This window comes from Mus musculus, chromosome 5 (genome assembly GCF_000001635.26).
Source record: "Mus musculus strain C57BL/6J chromosome 5, GRCm38.p6 C57BL/6J".
Taxonomy (NCBI): domain Eukaryota; kingdom Metazoa; phylum Chordata; class Mammalia; order Rodentia; family Muridae; genus Mus; species Mus musculus.
In genome coordinates, this window is record NC_000071.6 from 51,535,397 (window position 1) to 51,549,594 (window position 14,198).

At 40.4% G+C, this 14,198-nt stretch overlaps 1 protein-coding gene across 13 annotated transcripts in view; it reads right to left on the minus strand.

Moving 5' to 3' along the window:
- The window catches only part of Ppargc1a (peroxisome proliferative activated receptor, gamma, coactivator 1 alpha), a 661,605-nt gene that overhangs the window by 81,148 nt on the left and 566,259 nt on the right, over window positions 1–14,198 (minus strand). For all 13 annotated transcript variants that reach the window (NR_132764.1, NR_027710.1, XM_006503774.4 and 10 more), the window contains one exon: window positions 13,116–13,295. Coding sequence is in view for 7 of the 13 variants with exons in the window: in XM_006503774.4 (XP_006503837.1) it covers window positions 13,116–13,295 (180 nt within the window). In the remaining 6 variants the exon portion in view is untranslated. The remainder of the gene's footprint in view (window positions 1–13,115; window positions 13,296–14,198) is intronic.

Sequence of the window (14,198 nt, forward strand, 5' to 3'; positions counted from 1 at the left end):
ATTCTGAGACTCTACCTTAGAGGTTTTAGAGCCTATCTCTCAGCTCCTAGTTAGAAACGGAAAGGTCCTGTAGCAGAGGGAAGTTGTCTCCAGAAAAGACAACAACAAACACTTCAAGTCGGAGGTACTTTTGAAAGAGAAAGAAGAGCAGAATTTATCGTTTTGATGGACAATATACTAAGGTGAAATAAGCCCTTGCTATACTCCCTTTAGTACAATCTTTACCCCCCTCAGCATTAGAAGTCTGTTCTCATCAGTCACCATGAGCTTCCTGGAGTCAGGGGACAAGTCTGCTCAAAGGCATTGTCTCACTAGAAATCGACAAGTAGCTGAACACGTTATGATATGATAATAATTATTTTCTGGTGAATGGATACATAAATCAGTGAAGGAATGGGTGAACTTCCTAACCTAAAAGCACAAAGAAATGCAAAAGTGAGACCAAGAGCTTTGACCAGCAAATCGTTTCTCCCACAAGAAGACATGGCCATCCATCTTGCCGACGACCCGCGATGAAGAGAGCAGGGTTAGCCATAAGCCTCAGTAATATCTGCATAGTGTTTGATTTAAGACAAGACAGTGTCCTGAGGTCTTAAAGTTAGCAACTTAACTGGCTAAGTCAAAATGATTACAGATACAGGCTGCAAACGCTTTCTTGTCTCTCGGCCATTTAAAGAAAGATGGGGAGTGTTGAACACATCTAAGAATTTCTCAAAAGCAGAAAAAAGAAAACAAAAAAAAAAACCTCATACTGGTTTCTCCTCATGCCTCTGGTGCAGAAATTTCAACCACTGTGAAAACCAGTCTCTGAGTTGCTCCCTAGCTGCCGGGGAGCGCTTTTTATTTGTCTTTTTTCCTTACAGCAATTTGCAAATTTGGTACAAAGATTTCTTTCCTGCCTCTCTCTCTCTCTCTCTCTCTCTCTCTCTCTCTCTCTCTCTCTCTCTCTCTCTCTCTGTTTTGTGGCTCAGAAAAGTTTGAACCAAGTGTCTTCCTGTCACCTCTTCCTATTGCTCTGATAATGAATTAAGAGTTAACTGGGGTGCAAAGGCTCGCAGAAAGCTTGACAGAGCACAGAGTTAGAGAGTTTTGTAACAATTAGCACTGATTTCCATCACAAGAATAGAATTTAAAAAAAAAAAACTTAAAAAAATAAAAGCGCTCACAAATGCACAACTCAGCAAGACCTGCACTATGTACCAACCCTGCAAGGTCTGGGTAGAAATGGTATCCGTGGATGGCAGAGAAAACATGTCCAATTAACCAGTTAGCTAGCATTCATTTAAGGGAAGATAGCTCCCTGGGAGAGAGAGCAGACAAGGAAGGTAACAGCAGAAAACTCAGCTTTATGAGGCTACCTAAAGGAAGCACTGCCTCCTTGGCTTTCTCTTACGTTTTTGCTTATTTTTTATCCTTCTTCTCTTAATTTTAACTTTAATTTTTTGTGACCCTCTTGACAATTCTTGCGGGGGGGTGGGATGTTTGTTTGACATTATCGCAAGCCAGAAGATGACTCTATTTATGAGACAAGTTGACAACATACAATTTCATGCTTGTTGAACTGATGGGTGTTATATATTCACTGCGACTATTATGAAGCCTCACCATTATAAATATGAAACAGTATACACTTATTCAAAATAACTCCAGCAGTGGCAATTTATAGCTCGGTTGTTTGTGCTCTTATGAAGTCCAAATGCCACCTTAAGAAGCTGTAGCTCGCAGAAACAGATGTGCAGTGTGACTGGGACCAAAATGGATCGAGGATGACCTGTGTAGAAGCAGACTGCTATGCTTTGGTCTGTATAACAGCTGACACCCGTTTGTATTTAGATATGTGAGTGTTGGGAACACTGTGTCCTTAAAGCTCTGTTTAAACATGGTCCAAGACATTTGTCTCCTGGACTAATTATTTTACCACCCTTTCGTGGCAAGGATCCCAGACACCCCCTCCCCCCCTCCCCGTCCCCACCTCTTCTTTATAAAATAAGATAATATGAGTACATGGTCACCCGTATCCCAGAAGCAGAGCATTCCATCCTGTTTCATAAAGTTATACCTCAAGGACTTTAAACCCTGGCCATGTCAGGTGAATGTTGGCAAGATTTCTGGAATGCCTGCATAACAGGATTGTACTACTTTCTTGATCAGGTGCCTGGGAACAGGACAAGGCCACACACCATCAAATCATAAGCTGTCACAGAAACTGGTTTTGGTCAGGATTTTTCCCCTCCCTCCCTCCCTTCCTTTGCTTTCTTTCCCTTAGGAAGCTTCAAACAATTTGCAAGTGTTCACTTCCACAAGGACAAATTTGGAATAGTGAGGAACAACACAATTTATCCAAATGTGGAAGGAAATGAAGGAAGCAGGCATCTTGCTAAAGCTAGATATCAAAAATTTGCATAAGCAGTTTCCCAACAACAACAGAGGTGCTATTTGGAACAAAATAAATTGCACAAACCTTGGCCAACTTTGTGATGGTTTCCCTGCCTGTACCTTCCCTAAGTACATTTAGCTCTTCCATTTCATAAGGTCAGGTTACTAATCACAGCAGTTAGACCTAAACAGCTACCTGCTTACAGACTCTAAAGTTATCTTCATCTTTGATCAGTGAGAAAATAAATTCAAAATATTGAAAATGAAAAATTGAGTTTGCTGAGCAATTCCTGTGTCTCTTGTCTGTTAGCTTGCTTAATTTTAGGTAATACCCCCTATCTCTTATCATGAGACCTATGTGAAACCTAGGTCCCCCTTGAGCCCAGTTTCTTCAAAACAAGATATTTTAGAATCATTTTTAATATAAATTTTCATTACATATAATCCATTGCATTTGGTGTTGAGTTATAGAAAGACATTTTCATACAAAAAATACTTGATATGGTTTTAGTTTTTAAGCCCACCCCAGCAAAGTTTACTATTCAAAATCTGTACCTCTCCCTACTATTCCTGTGGGGCTAAAGGGAAGGTGCTGTCGGTCCATCTAGTAAATCCAAAGTGAGAGATAACATAATCACACACATTCATTTCTCAGGGACCTTGGCGGCTCTTATCTGCTGGCTTTTATGATCTCTCATGAACAGCCAGGAATAGCAATTTGCAGCCTGTTTGTAAAGCCATCTTAGTCTGAAGCTAGCCTTTCCCTCTTTTATCACACGGTGATACTAGGTAGCTAAGTCCCAGTCGCCACAGCAAAATGTGCTCGGAGCTCCATTTCAGAATAATGTCAGTATTCTCTAGGAGTGTGGAACATATCAGACACGGAACAGAGGGCAATTATCATTTCAATGAAACACTTTTTAATAGAAGATGTTTTGTGTGTGCTGCTTAGATGTATTGATATGCTGCCCACTGTATATTGGACCCTGAAGCTATTTTGTTCTTTCTCATCAGCATCTCAAACAAACATTTCCACCATTCACACAATGGTGTTTTTTCTAAAGCCTTTGCTCAACTTGATTTTACTATTATATCACCTAGAACATTAAACACCAGACTCTAGTTGTGTGTGTTGAATCGCAATTGTTTCTTATGAAGTGTTCCAAGCTACCCATTTTTATTAATGGTTACTTTATTAAATCCTTAATAACACAGATAGAATAGTTAGTTAATTTGTGTGTTGAGCCATGGATGTTAATTTGTAAACATAATAACATACTGCAATCATTTGCATAATAGCATTTTAATCTTTTTAGTAAAAGCTGTAATTCCCTACAAAGTACACTGCAGTAGAAAGTAAGCGAGTATTGGTAATAATACAAAAGGCCTTAAAATTCTGATCCTATTATAATGTTGGAACATACCCAAACTGCTTGCATAATCTCTGAAATGTTACTGTTCTCTGATTTAGGTGTCTGTGTCAAGAATAAAAATGAAGTGTAACTGGTACTGTAGACTATTTCCTACATGTAATTTAGTATTCACCAAGCACCAGCACTTTTCAAATAGCTCTAAGGCTTTCCTGCAAAGTTCAGAATGCCAGCTATACACATTGAGCAAGGAACTCTACACAACTCATTCTCGAGAGTGAGCAGAGAGGAAATTGTGCACTTTTGGCATCAGGAAGGTCACTGGGTACCAAAGATTTGGCTACTGAGATGTCCTTTCCATCCCTCTCTGACCAACCTGGCTGTACTGTGCCTCTTTAAATAACTGCCTGTAACAGAAGTTGAGAAGAAATAAGAAAGTAGAGATAATGCTTAAAGAAGATATTTTGTGGGGGAGAGATCATGGGGGAGACAGAATTCTACAGAGGCTCAAGTTGTAGAAGTGATAGCACCAATCACAAGACTAAAGGGACAGAGAAAGAGAAAGTTGTATTTAAAGTCAGGTGAAGATATTTTCCCCAAGATCTGGTAATTCATTAATCCATCTGGCTATGAACCTTGAATGAATAGTTTGCAGTAGGAATAGTTAGACAGGCCAGGAGTGTGCAGCATTAGTGTTTGAACCCCAAACTGTGATTCCTCTAACATTTTTGGAAAGAACAGGTACACAAGCATCATCATCTAACATCACTTCAGAATGTATGGTTTCATGGATAAGAAGTTACTTCTAGGCCCCAGGATAGGGGAAGGCCAGCGCCAGGAAGTAGAAGTGGGTGGGTTGGAGAGCAGGGGGAAAGGGGAGGTGTCTTAGTCAGGGTTTCTATTCCTGCACAAACATCATGACCAAGAAGCAAGTTGGGGAGGAAAGGGTTTATTTGGCTTACACTTCCATGTTGCTGTTCATCACCAAAGGAAGTCAGGACTGGAACTCAAGCAGGTCAGAAAGCAGGAGCTGATGCAGAAGCCATGGAGGGACGTTCCTTACTGGCTTGCTTCTCCTGGCTTGCTCAGCCTGCTCTCTTATCAAACCAAGACTACCAGCCCAGAGATGGTCCCACCCACAAGGGGCCTTTCCCCCTTGATCACTAATTGATAAAATGCCTTACAGCTGGATCTCATGGAGGCATTTCCTCAACTGAAGCTCCTTTCTCTGTGATAACTCCAGCTGTGTCAAGTTGACACAAAACTAGCCAGTACAGGAGGGTATAGGGGATTTTCGAAGAGCAAACTAGGAAAGGTGATAGCATTTAAAATGTAAATGAAGAAAACATCTAATGAAAAAATAAATCTAAAATAAAAATAAGAAGTTACTTTTGCTTTAAAAAAAATTGTGCCCTTCTGAAGAGGAACCCCTGGATACCGCGGCATGGCTTTCTCCCCATTTCCCCTTGTGTTCATCCTGGCTACTTATAAGTCAGCATCTTTGACAGCAAAATGAGGGCTTCTGATTTTGCCTTCCATCTGAACTGCACAGGGCACAATCTTAAAAGGAGGCTTGAGAGGTTAAGGAACAAAGATAAAACTAAGCCTTCCAGAATCATTTCATGTCACAGGCAATTCATTTTATTAAACCCACAATAAAAGTTTTCATTGCTAAAAGAATAGGCCCATAATTATAGGGAAAAATTAACCTTGTTTAAGAAAAATGTGAAGTCTGGGACAAGAGACTGCAAGAACAGTTTGGCTCTTGGTTTAACATTCATCTTTGTATCAGCTTTGTGGCTTCTTCGCATTCCTAGGTGAGCCATCTGCTGGGCTGTGCGTCTATGACAACACACATAGCTAGATGTCCGTGGACAAATAAAACCAGCATATGTATGAGGTTACCACACAGAAGGCAGGTGCTATGCGCAAGGACTGTTTGCCCAATGCAGAACCCAGAATTACATTTGCTTTAACTTAGATGGACAGCTTTGAAGTAACCAAAGAAGTTAGCCAGTCATTCTTTTCCTGATTCAACTTCAGGATTTTCTTCCTGTGAATCTGGGTCTTCTCGCTCTCTCTCTCTCTCTCTCTCTCTCTCTCTCCCCTAAACATATCCAAACAAAGGAATATTTATTTATAAATAACTCACTTGAGATTCTGGGAAACCAAAAAGCATTAAGACAAGAAACTATTTCACCCACTTCTAAGAACACACAGAGTGTGTGACATGAAATGTCTTCTAATGCCCCTCACCTAATCACAAGATAATCACCACTATATAAAGTCAGGGCTGGAGATGAGGCTCAGCAGGTAGACTGCATGCCTTGCATACAGGAAAACCTGTGTTCAATCTCAAGCACTGCCAAAGACAGTGAGTAAAAAAATAGTAAAAAAAAATAATAAAAAATAATCAGTGTGTCTAATTAAACATATCAATTCTTGCTTTCTAGACTACAAAGCCTAGTAACTGGATCATCTTCCATAATGAAGAGTGGTCAGCCTTGTCCCTGGTCCTTTCGTTAACAAGACCTACTACTGAAGAAGTATGTACCAGTGACCCACGGCCATGCAACCTGCATCCTGTGACTTGCTATTTATTAGCAAGAGTGGATGCCAAAAGACACAGCCCTGTGGGGCAGAACTCCTAAGCCATGTTTTTCCAGTGGTCAGCATAATGGCAGGGAGAAAATCGGGTGATAAACCAGATGTTCCCAAGATAAGCCAGATGTTATCAAGCCAAGAAGTCTAAAATAGTGTTTACCTAAGGGGCATTAATGAGCACACACATACACACACACACACACACACACACACACACACACACAGAGAGAGAGAGAGAGAGAGAGAGAGAGAGAGAGAGAGACAGACAGACAGACAGACAAACAAAGACACAGACACAGAGAGACAGAGAGACAGAGACAGACACAGAGAGAGAGACAGAGAAAGAGAGGCACATATACATAGGCCAATCTCTCTGTCTGATAAGCTGGTGGTAGTAGTAGAAGCACATGCAACAGCAGCGGCACACAGACTGGATCAGATTGTTGGTTTCTGATTTGTGAGTCTCCAAGATGAACATCGAACTGATTTATGCTCAGAATTTGGAATTTTGTGGTAGACTACAAATGCGAAGATAAGTACAACATAAATTTTTAAAATACTCCATAAGTCTCCGTGAGCTTCAACATTCTTCAATGTTCTTATGTTACAGCCAATTATCTCCCCATTTAAATGGCTATTATTTTCTTACTTGAAGTCTATGTTCTTGGAAAGTGTCATTACCAAGTGTGGCAAAAAATCTGGTTGTGGGCTGTAAATTTAATTTAAATGGCAAACATTTATTGATTGCAAATTGGGAATCCTAGAAATCTTTTTTAAAGTGATTATTGTAAATGAATTCACTCTCTCTGCATAACAAAGGGGAATTTATTCTTTTAATGATTACATGAATGTAAATCTGGTTGGTTTTACATACTTGGTTTTCTTGCCTGTTTTGTGAAAATGCCAACAGGATTACCATTCATAGAATAGTCTTCCTGGACACTGGCACAGTCAGAGGCAGCCACTCATTACCATAGAAGGCTGGAAAATGTCCTCCAAGAAGACAAGCGAAGAAAACGAAACATGGTGTACATTTGTGGATTAGGGTTCATATGGTCTGCTTGAGGCCATAGGGAGGTGAATCCCTGTTTGTAAAATGATTTACAAGTTGAAGGAAGTACTTCAGTTTGTAACACTGAGTAGTCATGTGACCAGGAGAGTTATCCACAAAGACCTGATTCCTTTGGAATGTGTTCAAGTCAACATTACTTGTCACCTCCCTCTATATATAACTCATATTATCAGGGCTGATGGAATTTTCCTTCAAGGTTCTTTGAATCTTCCCCTGGATCCCATTCCTCTCACTCCTCTCTTGCCTGCCCTGGTATTGCATGCATATTGTCTGGCTTCCCCTGCTTCCTACCTGCCTCTGCCTTTAAGATCTCCCAGCATGCTCTTTCTCTGGTACCACCTCCATCCATCGTATTGGCCTCCTGTGGGGCACTAATTTCTATCCCACAAACTCGTGAATACTTCCCAATGTGGTCTGCCATAACAGCACAAATATATTAAATTTAAACTCATGCCACATCTTCCCATGGGGATATAATATATATATATATATACATATATATATATGTATATATATATATATGTATATATATATATATATATATATATATATATATATATATATTTGAGTAAAGCAAATTCTTCACCTCCAGACCTACTCTCTGAAAAACTCTTTCTTTCACTCTCTCACCAGCCTTGGTGAATCTACCCACCTGTTATTTCTTTCCTTAGCTAGAAATACACACAAACATGTATACTTGTAAACCTGATCATGTAATGTTTGCTAGCTGCCAATATAAATATAATACATGTCTTATATGTGTGTGTGTGCTATTATGCACATATATGCATGTATATGGCTGTACAGTTCTACATTATGTTCCATTTGTTAACATACAAATGTATGCACACACTTGCATACATATACGTTCATACAGCCTTCCATTTGGGGGTTAATTGATTTACATTTCTGCATTTGGCCTCCCAAACTGGATTTAAATTTGCTTTAAAAAATGAAGGCAGATCTCCTTTTGAGCTTTACAGGCAACTGACTTTTTGTTTAAAATCACTTTTAAGCTGGGAAATCGTCAGTGACAATAATCAGCAAATCCTTTTCAATCAAATAAGGGTCTGGTAAATTTACCAAGATTGGTTATTTCAACTTTTAAAAATGTACATAATATATACCCAGGATTGAAAGTGTTGGAATATAATAGAAAGTCACAGAAAAAAAAATGAAGCCACCTGTGCTCCTACCAAGATAATCAAGTGTTTTGAGAGATTCCATCACCCACTTCCTAGGCACTGCATAGGAGAGCAACTTTCACACAGACAACAAGGAGTCACCACTCACCCTTCGCCTACACAAGTTCAGAACCTCAAACCTCACTGCGAGTTGCAGTCATTACTAAAGCTGATTGCTGGCTAACGATGTCAAGTCCTCTTCCATAGGCTCTCTCTCCACTGTGTCCATTGTTGGAAATGACCTCCAGACAACTGCGTGCCCACATGCCAGTGTTCTAAGGAATCCTAAGCAGCTTCATTCAGAAGGACCAGACCAATGAATGAAAGATGTCCATTCACTCATATCACGAAGGCATTAAAGCAGGTGTTAAAATGAAGCACAGACAAGGTGGCTCACAGTGACCCAGAAAGGCCCGAGTGCTATTTAATTGAACTCCCTACCATCCGTCTTTACACAGCCCTGTTCCTGAAAGCACTCCTTTATTCTCCACGAAACAATGCACAAAGGCAGCTGGGGAAGGAAGTCATGTTGCAATATTCTAAAACATAAATCTTGCTACCAGTTTGTTCACAGACAGCATCCTGTTTTCCTTACACATGGATCAGGCACTGGAAGCTGTCCTTATGGGCTCTATGCCCTGGTCTCCAAAGTGGCTTCTGAGTGATACGTAGTCACCTTCATTTACACATCCAAGTTTGAGCTTTGTGAGCACAGCTTAATTTGTGCCCAGTGAATAACTTAACCAACTATATATTAGCACTGCTTTTGCCAAATTTAGAATTTATCCTTTCATAAATTGTGACATTGAACTGCATTATTTTATGTGTATAAATAATGTAGGTTTGTATAGGGTATTTGTTTGTGTGTGTGTGTGTGTGTGTGTGTGTGCGCGCGCACACGCACACGAGCATGCTAATATGGAAGTTGAGATCAGGTGTTATTTTTAATTAATTTCAAGTCTCAATTTTGACACAAGATCTCTCACCAAACCTGAAGCTGACTGGCCAAGAAGCTCCTGCCTCTGCCTCCTGAGCAGTGTTTCAGGCATGTACTACAATGCTTGTCTATTGACAGGGTTGCTGAGGATCCAAATTTAGGTTCTCCTGCTTGTACAGTAAGCGCTTTACCCATTGAGGCATCTTCCCAGCCTTTCAACTCCGTTCTTTCATTATTGTTCCTTATTTTATGTTTACAGTGTTGAGTAAAAACTCAACTTAAGATTTACACATATGCTAGAAGCTGAAGGAAGTTAATACTCTACACTCCCAGCCCTCAACAAACATCACATGATGGTCCAGCTGTACCGTCATACCAGCCTGGACCTCACTTGCTGTTCTGATTATGATTCAGAACCCTATGGCCAGATTCCAGCAATGGCATCAACGTGCAACTTGAGTCAGGGAAAAATGTTTAACTCCTCAATAGCTTATTTTATCCTCGGAGGCAGAGGTACACAGTAATGCTTATAACTGACAGATCAGCACAGGCAAAGCTGTGACTGTTTGGCTTGCTCAAGGCTATGGCCTTCTCAAATGTGATGAGGCAGGACTTTGAGGATCAGGGGGAGAAGGGGAAGGAACACAGGAGGAAAGTCCATGGGAGTGGACAGCCCTGGGAAACAGCTCTTGTGAAAAGCTCCTTTGGCAGAGAGCACACAAGTCTATGGGCAGGCAAAGAAGACTCTGTCTCTAAATATGAAATAACTCAACTTTAGAATTTCACTGCTGCTCACTTTGGTTTCCCCTCATGGGAAAAGATGTGTTTGAGTTTAACACTAGAGGGCAAAGAGTGAGGGACTTAGTACTCTTCTGCAAGGACTCATGACGCTGCTGCTGTCGTCGCTGGTGACAGTGTTGCCACATAGGACCTTACCCTTTGCCTGGACAGAGAAGAAGGGATTCTGTGACATCAGAGAGGATTGCTATGAGCCTCTGTCAAAACAGTCACTCTAGTCCTCTGTTGTTGAGAAGAGCTGACATGTGAGTCCTTGGGTCCAGACATTGCTACAATTTTGTAAGGATCCTCACTCTTCACCACACTTTCACCTCAACAATCTGTTCAAAGCACTTCATAAAGGGAAACTTCACTGATGATGATGGTGATAAATCAGGGCTTCCCAAGCTCAGCACCAGTCATTTGTAATCAGATCTTTTCTGCAAGGGGCTGCTCTGTATATTGTAGGGCACTTAGTGTTATTCCTTGTCCCTAACTACAAAGTACCAATGACATCACCTTGTAACCTACTCTTAGCAATCAAACATACCTCCAGACACTGTCAAATGTCCCCTGGGGGACGCAAAACTGCCTTTGGTTGAGAATCATTGGCTTAAAATGACCTAATGAGAGATTAAATTAAATGAACCATGTGTTTTAGTGCATTGCAAACAATTCTATGAGTGTGGGAAGTTATATAGGGAAACAAAGAGTGGCGTAGCATAGATTAAGCATCTATATATAGATAACGGACTGGCTGCTGAGCCAAAGCTCCTGAAGCTATAAATGAGGAGTACTCCATGCAGATTCCACAATATGAAATATGGGGACTTAAGGTCATGGAGAAAGTTCTGAAACCGACCTCCCTGGGAGGTAATGATTACCACATAACACCCCACCACACACACTTTACAGTTATCCCAATACCGTCATCTGCAAAATGTGTGGCATTCACCAAATATGGACTAGGCATAGCTGATCCCTAGATAGGAGGTCTATAGAGATAGACATGTTCTAAAAGAGCTGTTTATTTAATGCTGCATGACTTAGAATGGGCCTGTAACCTGACAAGTGTACTGGACGAGGAATGTTCAATTTACCAGTTCTAACCAGCCAAGTCCTCACGTGAACTTTCTAAGACCCAGCAGAGAAGCCTGAGAAAGTATAACCAACCACAAACCTTTGTTTGTTGCTCATTCCTCAGTCCTGACTCTCCCCACCTGGAGCCTTCTCTTAAGACCCATGTAATGTTCCAGGCACATTACAGAATCTTACCTATCCACAGAAATGACAGGCACATCAGCTACACCAACTACCCAGTGCCTCCCCACAGGCCACCACAAAGAGGAGACATTCCGTTCTATTTTTAAATATATTGAGCAAAGGAGCAGCTTGATGCATCTTTGTAAAGGATGGCTGTCACCCAAGAAGTACGGGCTCCCTATTTTTATCAATGATATAGACTTTGAAGTCAGATAAATTTAGAAATTCAATGTTAGATCTTTATTTGTCAACTGTGTGATTTTGTTGAAATCACTTAACTTTCTTTAAAACTCAGTGCCTGCATGATATATATATATATGTGTGTGTGTGTGTGTGTGTGTGTGTGTGTGTGTGTGTGTGTGTGTGTGTGTGTGTATATATATATATATATATATTCCATGTGGAATAATATATGAAAATAAAAGATGTGTGCAACAATAGACAGAAAGCAGAAGTTTTCCACAGTGGTAGCCATCATTGTTCCTAATTATTTCTCCTCAATGTAATCACTTTTAGCATGTACTCATTAAACAATTGTTTATTCATTCAGTATCACCTATGAACCCAGTGATAGAAAAGTTGAATTCTTATTTAAAAAAAAAAGACCCTGCTCTCTTGAAGGACAGAGATTTTAATGAAGTGAGTGGAAAGATAGGAATGTGTGCCTGGTGGCTAACAGAAGTATTTTTGTGCAGCTTGGCACAGAAGGGCTTAAAAACTCTCAGATGACGGTGCCGCTGATGCTGATTTTGATGCTGAAAATTAGCTGATTTGGCAATTTGCACCCAATTCACTTGTCACCGTACTCTATGAATGCTTCTCACTATAAGAAGTGATTTATTTTCAAGTAAATGACTCCCGATCTTGTGAGAGTGAACCTCGTTTCTCTGAGTAACACTTTAATAGGAGTAGATTAACATTCTTTATTATAGGGTAGACTCATAATAGGCGTCTAGAGTCTGGGAGGTAATTCTCACTACTGAAAGGAAAATGAATTTTGACTAATTTATAAGTACATACTAGATTTTTTTTGAGTTTAGAAATTTTCCATCATGAGAGAAAATTAGGGGTCTGAAACAATAATATAATAGCAATAATCAAAACCGCTCACTGACAAGGTAAAACAAATGGCGATAGACATTAACCCCTTGGTGACTAGAAATGCCTTCTTCTGTATTAATTCATATCAGGCACCATTTGCTCTTGGGTCCCTTTCTGGGGACAGAGAGGAGTAAACAGCTTTACACATTTTTTCTTCCTTGTCTCCAAAGCTTTCACAACCCTTTGGATTTCAACACAGTTTAACACACTCTGTAGTCCTTAGCACTTTAATTCTAAAAAGCCCCGTTTTTCCAAATACCATTTTTTTTCCATAAGAGAAACTCTCTAGCTGTGATGACACGTTTCCTGTTGGCAACAATGTAAGAGCCCCTACATGCTGGAGTCCAGCTCCCCATACATCAGTCAGACATGAAGATCAGTCAAGCCGCTGCCGTCAGAGAGAAGCTCATTTCTCCAGGGGAGAGGCTTACCTCAAATATGTTCGCAGGCTCATTGTTGTACTGGTTGGATATGATTTCCGATTGGTCGCTACACCACTTCAATCCACCCAGAAAGCTGTCTGTATCCAAGTCATTCACATCAAGTTCAGAAAGGTCAAGTTCAGGAAGATCTGGGCAAAGAGGCTGGTCCTCACCAACCAGAGCAGCACACTGCAAAGAAGACAGACACGGCGGTTATTAATGGCAGGAATTCACTAGACAGCAGTAGCATGGCATGGGAATTAAGTCTGGTTAATTCAATGACAGCACCAAAGCTGGCCTCTGGGGCTTTAATCACCTCGGGATGCACCTTCCATTCTTTTTGCCCTTGGCTTCCAAGGGGGTGTTTTGTTTAATTTCTTCCATCCAAATTCTAAACTGGGATACAAGTTAAGTACCATGTTTCCATGAAGGCCTCCTTGATTCTTCCAGGTAGAAACTAACAAGAAGTTTTCCTACCTCTGGGGTAGTTACACTTGATGAGCCTTAGCCCTCTTATAGTTAACTATGCCCATGGTTTTATCCTGTCCTTATCATAGGACCGAACTGAGAAAAGTCTGCAAGTGAATTTATACCTTGGAGTCACCATCAGATATAATAGATATCCTTGCAGGGTAGTGGTGACACATGCCTTTAATCCCAGCACTTGGGAGGCAGAGGCAGAAGGATTTCTAAGTTTGAGGCCAGCCTGTTCTACAGAGTGAGTTTCAGGACAGCCAGGGCTATACAGAGAAACCCTGTCTGGAAAAACAAAACAAGACAAAACAAGACAAAACAAAACAAAACAAAATGGATATCCCTATGAAAAACTGCTCACTGAGATAATAGAACCCAAGGATTAGACTAGGAAAACTTCCTCCATGCGTACTCCCTGTAAGTATTATAATCTGTATCATTCATTTAGCAACTAATGATGCAAGTCCTCTAGCTCATCTCTGGCTCTCTTGAATTGTTATTTAAATCATTTACTTTCACTTGACTTTTTATGAGTTCCCTGACTTCATCCTTAACAGGTCAAATGCAAGTTCCTTGAGTTAAAGAACAAAATTCATATTATTTTTCTATGTGACCCTT